We start from the raw sequence: 11,409 nt of genomic DNA on the forward strand, positions 1-11,409 counted from the left end.
AAATCCACCAATATTTCTTAACATAGAAATCAGAAATTTAGCTCTTGACTAGTATATAACAAAATACTCTTAATTGAGATCCCATGCCTTTTTCTCCACTAGGACACAATATCAAATATTCCAGGCTCCCCTTTCTAAATGAATACTCCCATTGCCAAAGTTGCATGTTTGCATGCAGCTCTAAATTCATGGTCTCCTGTCGCTGAGATGCTTTATTCCATGTGCACGCGGAGCAGATGCAGAGCAATTAAAGTTGACAGAGCTTTGGACGGAAGAATCAGGGGATCAGTTGTATCCGTCAGGCTTCTATTGCTGCGATAATCACCACAACCAGAGCGACTTGTCCGGTCAGTCCGCTCCCTCTAATCTTAGAATTACTTTATTTAACAGGACAACTTCATTCATTCCTCTTGCACACCTCACAGATGCCTTCCTAGGAACAGGCAACCTCCCAGAAAACACCCCATCCTCCTCTCTGCAAACCTAAACAAGTGAGTTTTAGTCTTCCTTATTCAAGAGTTGAGGATGGGCCTGTGTTTACTATAGGGCTTAGTTCCTTGTTAGCAGTCATTTATCCTGAAACGTACTTGTCCCTGCTCTTTTCCAAAGCTAGAGGCATTCCTCCACCCTCTGCCTCCCCGGCGTGGCACTTTCAGCAATTCTGACCTTTCAGGTTAACCCACCTTTGCAGTTATTTGCCAGGAAACACCAAATGACAAATAACAGCAACGACAATAATCGTCCATTTCAAAACATCCCAGCTCAGTCTTCCTCTGTCTGCAGATGTTCATTTGGGGGCATGGGCCGATGAAATTATAAGCAGGATGGACTTGGGAGGAAGATGAAAGAGAGGAGGTGTTGCCATGACAGTATGGTCCATGGGAACCAGGCCTTGAGCTGTCCTGTTATTTAATTTTTCATTTCTTTTATCATGAGCTGTTTTCTACATATTTAATGTGTGTCTATATATAATGTATGCATGTGTGTGTGCATGCATGTGAGTGTCATGCATGTGTGTGTGTGTGTGTGTGTGTGTGTGTGTGTATGTGTGTAGTCATTTTTATAGACCCATATTTTTATTTGAATAGACGGAACTGTCTTGTCTCACCTCAGTGTTTTCCTAAGCTCTGCTTTGTCTCTTACCTGTCACTTCCTTTCTCCTGGTGCTCTGTTGTGGTAGCTTTTGCTTTACTTGTTAAAGTGTATCCTACTGATCCTAGCCGCTCTGTTTCCTCCTGAGAGAGACACTGAACAGCCAGAGAAGAGCTGCCTCTGTGGCAGCGTGTTGTTGGACTTCAGGGTAGGGTGGTGGGTGGACAGGAAATTTTCCTTGCTGTCTCCCTAGCACCAGACCATAGACCTTTCATTTTTATACTGACCAATTGCTTTAGCCAGAAAGTAATTCTTTGATGCCCTGCCAGACAGGGCAGCTGCACGATTTTCTGTTCATCTGAAATCTTATACCCAGTCCCTCATCTCTTGAAGATGACTCACCCCTTCAGCTGTAGTTTGTGTCCCTACACTCAAGCCTGCCTGTGGGCAAGGAAAGCAGGAGCTAGTGTTCATCTGGAACTGGACAAGGACTGCCAGCCTGCTTCACAAAATTTACACAAGTTTTCAGCCTGTGTAAGAAGTCTAACTTTGGGCTCATCTGTCTCTCTGCCTCCTCCTTCCAGAAGGACCTTGAGACTTTTGTATCCTAGCCTTTCCCAGGGGCCTGTGGTAGGAAAGTGCCTACAGGCTTTGCCTAGCTAACAGATTACATGTCAATTTTCTCTTGTCTTTGAAATCCATCGTCACAAATTTAGCTCACACATTTTTTTCCTGGCATGATTTTGAAATTGTCTTTATTCCTGAGGCTACACGTCTTCTTTGATACCATAAGAAGTGGTACTTAGTGGTATTCTGAAGAAAATGACAAACGTGGATGTTTCTCTACAATGTTTAACTAGATTATTATGTAACAACTTCAGAAGCTGATGCATTTCCACTCCATGACTAGGATTTCATAGGAATAAGGGACATCAGGCGACACAGGGCAAGGAATGAATGGTAGAAGTCCTGGAAGACAGGCCTGCTCCACACTAGCAGATCCAGCTGTAGTGTATGATGACACCAACACCCTGAGCCTTCAGTCTAAGTCAGTACACCTGACTGCTAACCTCTACTATTCCTTAGCTCACTTTTGAGATTCCAGAACGTCAAAGTGCTCCTTTCTCTACCCACAGGATTAGAGGTAAATGGATTTGCTTCCATATAGAAAACAAATAAAACTTAATCAAGAAATACCAATAGCTTTATGCCCTTTGTTCTTGACCTTGATCTGTTTCCAACAACTGTTGAGTGTGGATTACTCAGCAGGCTCAGTGCCCAAGGAGCTTTCACAAGTCAAAAGCTAGTTCTTTGTCCCAGAGGAGGACTCCATGTCCTCTCACTAAGTCCTGGATGATGACAAGGATCAGCTCCCACCCAGAGCAGCACTGGGTAGTAGGTAAGCAGCTGCCTGACTTTGGATTTTCACTTACTCTGACCCTAGGTTCTCTCTTTTCTACATGGACGTTTCAAACTGAATTATTACTGAAGGTCACTCGAAATTAGCTCAGATCCCAGTGGATGATGATATCTGTAAAACATTAATGATTCTCTGTATATGGACCACAACCTGCAGCCCTCCTGGACTTGATCCATTATTATCTGTGTGTGAGGGTCTTAAGTCGGGTCAACTGAGGGGGGCTCCGGTGCTGACCAGCTTGTAGTATGCTCCCTTCTGGGCCATCAGCTCTTCATGGGTCCCTTTTTCAACCACCACCCCTTGTGACATGACAGCGATGATGTCTGAGTTCTGGATGGTAGACAAGCGATGGGCAATGACAATACAGGTCCGACCCTCTCTGGCTTTGTCCAGAGCCATCTGCACAGTCTACAAAAAGAAGGTGGAGAGTCAATGCAAAGACACAGGGTTGTTCCCATCCACTGCTGTGAGGGTCCATCTCAAACACCAGCTGAGCAACAGCTCTGTGCTTAGGGCTGACCCCAAAGACTGAGCACTAAAGGGGAGTAAGCAAATGGCTGTACAGACAATGCATCCATGCTTTATTTAAATTGCAGTCCACGCACTGAGAAAGTTCAGTGAAGCAAGAATGAGCTAAATACTATGTCACTGTGTAATATTACAATACTGAACCGTCCAATTTACTAAGATAAAACCAAAGAGCAAAGCATGGGGCAGTTAATGGTTTCTGACACACTCTTCACGGAGGACACTTTAGTGCATTCCAAAGTAGAATCTCGATTTTAAAGACATAGATCATAAACTCTGAATTCATAGTTGTTCTTCTCTCGACAACATGTCCTACTATGGAAACTCCACATGGCTACCACCTCCTTTTAGGTGTTGCATACGGCCTACTTACTCTGTCACATAATTTAAAAACTATAAAATATGTTATGTTTCACAGAAAAAACTATAAAATATGTTATGTTTCACAGATTACGTAAATTGTTTTACTTTATGTAAGAAAACTATTTGCCGTTGAAAAAATGTCATTTAACCTAAAGTACCTTATAGAACAATTATTTTAAAGTACAGTTCTTTTTAATGGCAGTAGCCCTGTTAGACTGTTATTTATAAATTACTGTCTTTTGCTTCCAGAGAAAAACACTGTCAGTTTCTGCTACAAATGAATAAGACAACTGAAAATAGTGTCATTTTATGTGTACAAATCTTCCAGCAAAGACTCGTCTCTAGTGACCTAAGAGTTTAGAAAACGAACACGTACCTTTTCACTTTCTGTATCTAGGGCAGATGTGGCTTCATCTAGTAGCAAGATTTTAGGATCTCGGACAATGGCCCGAGCAATAGCAATGCGCTGTTTCTCCCCTCGAGAGAGTTGAGAGCCCTGGCTCCCAACATTAGTTTCATATTTCTAGGGAAAAAAAAACAAAAACATAGCAAGTTTGAAAACTAGAGGACACAGCCATTTCTCTGTGCTGTTTGGAGCCCACATCAATGACTCTTCCATGAATTTAAATTTTTTTCTTATTTTTTTTGAACTTAGAAACACAGAATGAATGCAATAAAATACATCAAATCTAGCTAGAAATATTAAATATATGAAGTTTGAGCTGGAAAATGAGAGGAGTGATTCCCGTCTCTGCGTTCTTTAAGGGTTATACTTTTGATCCCTTGCTATGTCCAGCTAAGATTCCACATAGGAGATCTTCTTTGGTTTGAGATTCTCTGATTTCTAGACTTTCATCCAAAGATCTTTTGCAAGATAGGCTAATCCCAGCTATAGAGAAGCCCTTAAAGGCTTTCTGGTTGACTCCTTCCCTTGGGAGAGCATTCTGGGACACAAGCCTTGGTTGGAAGTTAGACTCTGTTGCTTACTAGCCTAGTGAACATCAACAACTTGTTTAAATGTCTTTGAGCCACAAACTCACCTGCAAAATGGAGGGTTAGTGCCTAGCATACATAAAATGTGTGCTGTGAACTTTTTATGAAATTAGGAAAGAAAATGTCTAACTAGATGCCCAGCATAGCAAAGTTAAAAATGGTTAACATTCATACAGTATTTAGTTTGCATCAAGGATTGTGTGGTGGTTGTTGCTGCCGCTGCTCTTCTTCTTCCTCTTCCTCCTCTTCTACCTCCTCCTTCTTTTTTGACAGGGTGACAAGGTCTCACTGTGTAGCCCTGGCTGTCCTGGAACTCTCTACATAATAGGCTGGCCTCAAACTCACATACTTCTGCCTCTACCTCCTAAGTGCCGGGATTAAAGGTGTGCACCACCACCACAGCTGGATAATTATTCTGAGTACCATTTCATAGTCACAGAAATGATAGTATTTTGAATTTACACATTATAAAACTGAGGTGTAGAGAAGCAAGACAATTGCACAAAGACAAATAAGCAATGAACAGCAAATGTGAAGTTAAATCTTGACTCACCTAGTTTCTGGTCCTCTGCCTTGTCCATTACTCTAACCTGCCTGCCTGTGTTTCCCTTCCTTGCCTCTGGAAAAAGTTCAACTAAGCCAGGAGAGACCCAAGAAAAATCATTATGATTTCTTGCATTTCATAGGCACAGTACATTTTGTTATCACGCTGTAAAATGTCTACAAGCACTTTTAGTAGGAAAATACTGCTTTAATAAATTTTTTAAAAAATCTTTGCTTTTAGGCACACTAGCAAACACGGGTATTTGAAATGTTCCTTTGCTTTTCAATTCAGGGATTTCAATACGCTTGCTTGTTAGGCTGCCTAGCCAAGAAGAAGGGCAGGAGCCTAGGACTGGAGAAAACCGAAGAAAGGGCAAGTGAAGAAAGAAAGAAAGAAAGAAAGAAAGAAAGAAAGAAAGGAAGGAAGGAAGGAAGGAAGGAAGGAAGGAAGGAAGGAAGGAAGAAAGAAAGAAAGAAAGAAAGAAAGAAAGAAAGAAAGAAAGAAAGAAAGAAAGAAAGAAAGAAAGAAAGAAGCACACTGCAGGTAGACAGTTTACAGATGTAACAGTCCAAGAAGAAAAGGAGTTTCCAAGCGGTGCTGTAAAAACCGGAGTGCGGAAGGCTGCAACCTAGAACTTAGATGTTACATTTCTTGTCTTTGGTTCTTGTAATTAAACAGTCACCAAGAGAAGTGCCTGGTGAAGGGAAAACCACATGGTAGAGACTGCCAAATTCAGACTCGGCTCTGGGAAAGTAAAAGGCCCGAAGACAGATGCAACTTACCCCACCATCCCCATGCTTCCAGTACAGGATGGCCATCAATTGCTGCTGCGGCTTTCTTTGTGTGGCTGATTTTGGAACCCAGGGTTTCATGCATGAGCTCTACCAGTAAGCTATGTCCCTGACCTTTGACCTCTATGCCCTCATTTTAATATTCTGGGGTTTCTTTGCATTTGGCAGATGGAACAGGCAATATCAGATTGGATAGGTAGGCATCCCAAATTTTCACACTCAGGTAGTAAATGAGAAAGCTTGTGTTCAAACCCAGTCTGAACCTCTGGATTTCTTTCTGCCAGGCTACATCATGTTCTATGGGCATTGTTTTATATGCAGCAAACTCTACAACATCCATTTTGTTTGACATTATAACACTTCCTAGCATGTGGTGATAGAGGGCATTTGTTTTACTTAAAAGACCAAGACAATACAAGACACTGGGAAATACATTGTGTTGCCTTTGACCCTCTCCCTGAGCCACAATCCTGCTACTTTCTGGGTATCCTACCTCTCCGCAGCACTGTGTTCCTGTATGGAACAGCAGACTTGGGGCTTACCTCTGGGAGGGACATGACGAAGTCGTGCAGCTGAGCCTGCTTTGCGGCAGCTATGACTCTCTCCGTGGAGATTTCTTTGGTGTTGTCTCCATACTTGATGTTGTCCATTATACTACAGTCGAACAACACGGGCTCCTGGGAAACAATCCCAATATTCGAACGGAGGAACTGAACGTTGACTTTTTTGCTGTCATGACCATCTATCATCTGCCAAAAGAGAGGACAGCAAAGGACAAGAAGTTTCAGCATGCCAGCCGTGAGGGAAGTCCCCATGGTGGCGTCGGGTGCTGGACAGTGCATTTGTCCTGCTTTAGAGTGAACACCCCCAGAGACCTGGGGGAATACATCTCACGGCCTGTGGCCTCGGGAACTTGTTTCTGACAGGCATGCTTTCAAAGTTGACACTGATTACTCTGCTCTTGGGATGTTGTTTTTTCCAAACTCTGGCTCCACAGGTACTACATAAATGAGAAAGGATCTCAGAATAGCATTTAGTTAAGAAAAAAATTCTCCTTATAGTTTGGCACAGCCTAGTCTGTTCAGATATGTACACTTACTGTATTCTGAGGCTTTGGGAGTCTCCTGAAAGAGAGGGAGAGGGTAGGGGGTGGGGCCAGGGAGAGAGACAGATAGATGCTATTAGATGACATGAAGATCAACCCTGTGTCCTTGGCTCTATTGACAATATTCTCTGGACAGTTGAGATAATAAGTCCAGGGGAAAATATAATTGTTCACCTAGTCATCCTCACATATGGAGTCATCTGCCAGGAGGCACCATATAAACAATCTCTGTGTACTATGTGAGAACACAATGTCTGTTTCCTGGGAACTCACAGTCCAGAAGTCAGGGAAGTTCAGCCACAAAAATACGTGCTATTTAAGTTGGTTCAGTTAAGATTCCAAATATTCTACCCCAGAGGTACAGTAAATCTAACATATTAATTGTAAAGTATTTGACTGTATGATTTCAGGGGGAACAAAGGTTATTTCAAATAATGTGAGCAAGATATTTTTTAGGTAACTTCTAAGCAATGGAAAATTAAACCCTATTTAAAAAGAAAAGGATGAGTACATCAGCCCTCAATAAGAGGTAGTCCTTGCTCAGCCTGAGGTATTTCCCATAGGATCTATTTCTGCAAGAACAATTTAATACTGAGTTAGAAACTGAGCTTTTTGCAAATTGCTGTATTTGTGCTCTATTATGACCACCTAGGAAACAGAAGATATGTTCCATGTTCCTGAAGAATCTTCCACAGACAGTGTTGGACATATCACAGATGCCTAATTAAATATTGTACCTGTGTTTGGTAGCTTGTCTAAAAGCAAAGAGGATTCTTTTAAATTGATTAGAGCAGTATTTTCCTACTTACAGTGTTCATAGATACATTTTACAATGAGCTTACAAAATGTACTGTGCCTCTTAAATGCAAGAAATCATAAAATGATTGCTTCCTTCCAGTGACTAGAGAATTCAATGTGTGCAAAAGAAAAATATGCTTAGTACCCATGCTAATGTTGGAGAGGTCACGCATGGTGGAGACAGGCTGCAGCAGCTCACATCTACCTGGACCTAGACATGACAAAGCTGACACTGTGGAAAAGGGAGCTCTTCCTTTGTAGAGATGAGATCTCTAGGGCAATGCATTTCTTAGGTTCGTCAGTCACCAAATACTTGCCAATACATTGAAATCTTTACATCTAAAATCAATAACGGCAAGGGTCATGAACCACAAGCAATCAATTCCTACTCCTTATCTTCATACCCTCCTGGCTTCTGCTAATATCTGCTTGCTCCTTTTCTTTGCTCTATGCAAGAGAACCTCACTTTTCTCTCGGTGTTTCTCTTCAGAACGTTACCTGTCCCCATTGCAGTGAAGACCACACTATTCAGGGAGATCAGAAGGAGCATTTTTAAAAGTACTGGGGTATGTTGGGGAAAAAGAAAGAAATCAGCAGAGAGTCTAAGTTAGTTAAATCATGAAGACAGAAATCAGAGCAACTAGAGACACAGAAGTAATCATCACTAGGAGAACTCAAAGTATGAAGTGGTGAAGGAAGTTGAGCAAAGAAACACAGGGGAGTGTACTTTTTATTAAAAATCTTTATTATCTGATTCTATCGTCTGGTGAGTATATTACCTGAGAAGAAAGCAGGGGGAGGGGGGAGAAGAGAGGAAGAAGTACTTAGAAGAATAAGCAATAAAGCAGTTGACCAGTGTGTCAACCATCCTTGCCAAGGCTTTGTCAATGTGAGTTTATCTGTTATTAGGCTTAAGCTTCTTGGACCAGGATTGTCTCAGGTTTTTCACGCTTGCTTCCTTGCCTTGCTTACTTATCATTGTATCCCTTGTCCCCACCCCCACCCCTGCACTTTTTCCATCCCCAGCCATTAGTTTCCTGATTAGTCTGCACTTTCTGCTCCATTTACAGGTAAGTAAATGTCTTTCAAATACACTCATCTCTAGCTTTGCAGTGTGTCCAGTTTTCTTTCCTAACTGGTCAGCAGGCCATCTGGAACTGGGAAGAGTCTGATGTTAGAAGCTGTGGGGCACAGTCAACCAGCAAATGATGGAAATGAAAACATCCATGGGGTTGGGCGGAAGTGTCCAAGACAAACAGTTTAACCTGGCAAGGCGCAGCCTCAGAGACCGCTTGGGGACAGATCTTATACAGAAATCGAAATCCCCCCAAAGCGTTTGCACCACTTACCACCTTTCCCTGATCAGGGTCATAGAACCGTTCCAACAGCTGAATACTGGTGCTTTTGCCACACCCACTGCTGCCAACAAAAGCCAGGGTCTGCCCTGGATCCACAGACACGGAGAGACCATTCAGAACTTGGATATCAGGTCGAGAAGGATACGTAAATTTGCAGTCAATAAAGTCAATCTTCCCTTGGAAGTTGCCCTGTGAATGAGAGGACTGGAATTACATGTACTCCTGCTGGAGCCTGGAATATGTAAGATGTACCTCAATGTACACAACAGTGTGAAACTATGTTATGAAACAGCAGCTCAGTGGGTGACATTCTAGTCAGGATAGTGGTACACAATGGTAACCCCAGAACTCAGAAAGTTGAGGGAGGAAGATAGTGAGTTCTCTGGAGGCTAGCCTGGGCTACATAGGCTACATTCTGCTTCAAAACAAGCAACCAAGTGAACACCACTACAAAATGACATTTTCTTCCCAATGCTGGCAGCTGCAGCATAAAGAGAGGTGAGGAAATTAAAGACAATTGACCTCTTAACCTCATTCTGAACAGTTCCTTATTACCTATTCCTTTATAGTAAAAAGAGGAAGAGAATAGCAAAGTTAATGCATCAAGGAAGCCAGCAATTCTTTGAACTGTTATAACCCTGTTCTTTAAAATAATGAATTAAAAACAAAGTTCTTTGGAGTCTGTGCCATGAAGATGAATATTTTAGTGTGTTTCAAACTGTCTGGTGGAAAACTAAGTCGGTTCCATTTTCTGGCTATTGTGACTAGTGCCACATTAACACAGATGTGAAAGTGTCTCTGTAGTATGTTGACTTCAAGTATATATCCTAGAATGGTATAGCTGAGTCATATGGTAGGTCTATTGTTGAGGAATTTTCCTTTACATTGTGTGAAGATGTGTCACTGTGATTGGTTTAATGAAGAGCTGAATGGCTAGTAACTAGGCTGGAAGAGGTTAGGCAGGACTTCTGGAGACAGAGGGGTCTCAGGGAAGAAGAAAGGTGGAGTCTCCAGCCTGATGCAAAGGAAGCACGGCATGCAGGAGGAGAGGTAAAAGCCACAAGCCACATGGCAGCACTTAGATGAATAGAAATGGGTTAATTCAAGTTGTAAGAGCTAGTTAGAAACAAGCCTAAGCTATAGGCTGAGATTTCATAATTAATAATAAGTCTCTGTGTCATGATTTGGGGGTTGGCAGTCCAAAAAAAGCCTGCTACAGTCTATTCAGTTTTCCATGCTGATTTCTATAGTGGCTGCACAAGTTCACATTCTTATCAGCAGTGGATAAGGGCTCCTCTTTCCCTACATCCTCGACAGCATTTGTTATCATTTGTTTTCTTGATGATGGTCATTCTGACTGGGGTTATGAGGTCTTTCAAAGCAGCTTTAATTTGCATTTCTCTAATGGCTAGGGATGTCAAATATTTTTTCAAGTGTGTTTTGCCATTTGTATTTCTTTTTTTGGGGACTGTTAATTCAGCTCCTTAGCCCATTTATTGTTTGGATAATTTGGTTTAAGGAGTTTAATTTTTACAGTTCTTTTTAGATCCTAAATATTAATCCTTTATTTGATGTATACTTGGGAAATTTTTTCTGCCCACTCTGTAGTTCCTTCACTCTGGGATTCTTTCCTTTCATGCAGAAGCTTTTCAATTTCATGTAATTCTATTTTTCAGTTCTTGGATTACTTTGCCAGCCTAGAGATCCATCAACAAATAACTTCATTTAGAGTATATACATAATGGAATTTTAGATAGCCCTGAAAAATGAAATCATGACATTCTCAGGAAAGTAGAGGGAACTATAAATCATTTCATTGAACAAAATAAGTCAGATTCAGAGAGAGGAACACTGGTTTTTTGTTATATGCAAAACCCAAATTTATGGGGGCCAGAGAGATGGCTCAGAGTATAAGAGCATGACTACTCTTCCAGAAGACCTGAATTTGATTCTAGCACTCATGTTGGGTACCTCACTGCTTGTAACTCCAGCTTCAGGAGATCCACTACCCTCTTCTGGACTCTGTAGGTACTGCACTCATATGCACAAACCCACATACATATACATATATATATATATATATACATATATATACATAATTAAAAACAAATAAAATCATATATGTATGTATATGTGGGTGTGTACTTATATGTATCTGTGTGTAGCTCATGAAACTACAAAGGAGAAGGGAGGAAGAGCTCTGAAGGCAGGGTGTGGGGAGAGAGCAATATCACACATGTAATCAGAAAGTAGAAGGAGGAACAGTTTAGGTAGAGGAAGGGAACCAACTTGAAGGGGGGTTCTGGAAGTAGGAAGTCAGAGAGGGGAAGAAACGATCATAAAGTATAATGATGCACATATATGTAAATGCCGTGACAAACCCTATTATTGTATATGATAACATAAAACATTAATTT

The 11,409-nt window shown here is 41.5% G+C and overlaps 1 protein-coding gene across 3 annotated transcripts in view; it reads right to left on the reverse strand.

Moving 5' to 3' along the window:
- Positions 1-1,219: 1,219 nt before the first annotated feature.
- Positions 1,220-11,409, reverse strand: part of Abcb11 (ATP binding cassette subfamily B member 11) — a 64,253-nt gene continuing 54,063 nt past the window's right edge. For 2 of the 3 annotated variants that reach the window (XM_059260616.1, XM_059260617.1), the window contains exons 21-24: positions 8,984-9,181; positions 6,274-6,480; positions 3,780-3,926; positions 1,220-2,920 (exon numbers count right to left, since the gene is read on the reverse strand). In XM_059260616.1, coding sequence (XP_059116599.1) covers positions 2,720-2,920; positions 3,780-3,926; positions 6,274-6,480; positions 8,984-9,181 — 753 coding nt within the window. In that variant the 3' untranslated portion in view covers positions 1,220-2,719. The remainder of the gene's footprint in view (positions 2,921-3,779; positions 3,927-6,273; positions 6,481-8,983; positions 9,182-11,409) is intronic. The other variant, XM_059260618.1, reaches the window with a different exon arrangement.

The sequence above is a fragment of the Peromyscus eremicus genome, chromosome 4 (genome assembly GCF_949786415.1).
Source record: "Peromyscus eremicus chromosome 4, PerEre_H2_v1, whole genome shotgun sequence".
NCBI lineage: Eukaryota > Metazoa > Chordata > Mammalia > Rodentia > Cricetidae > Peromyscus > Peromyscus eremicus.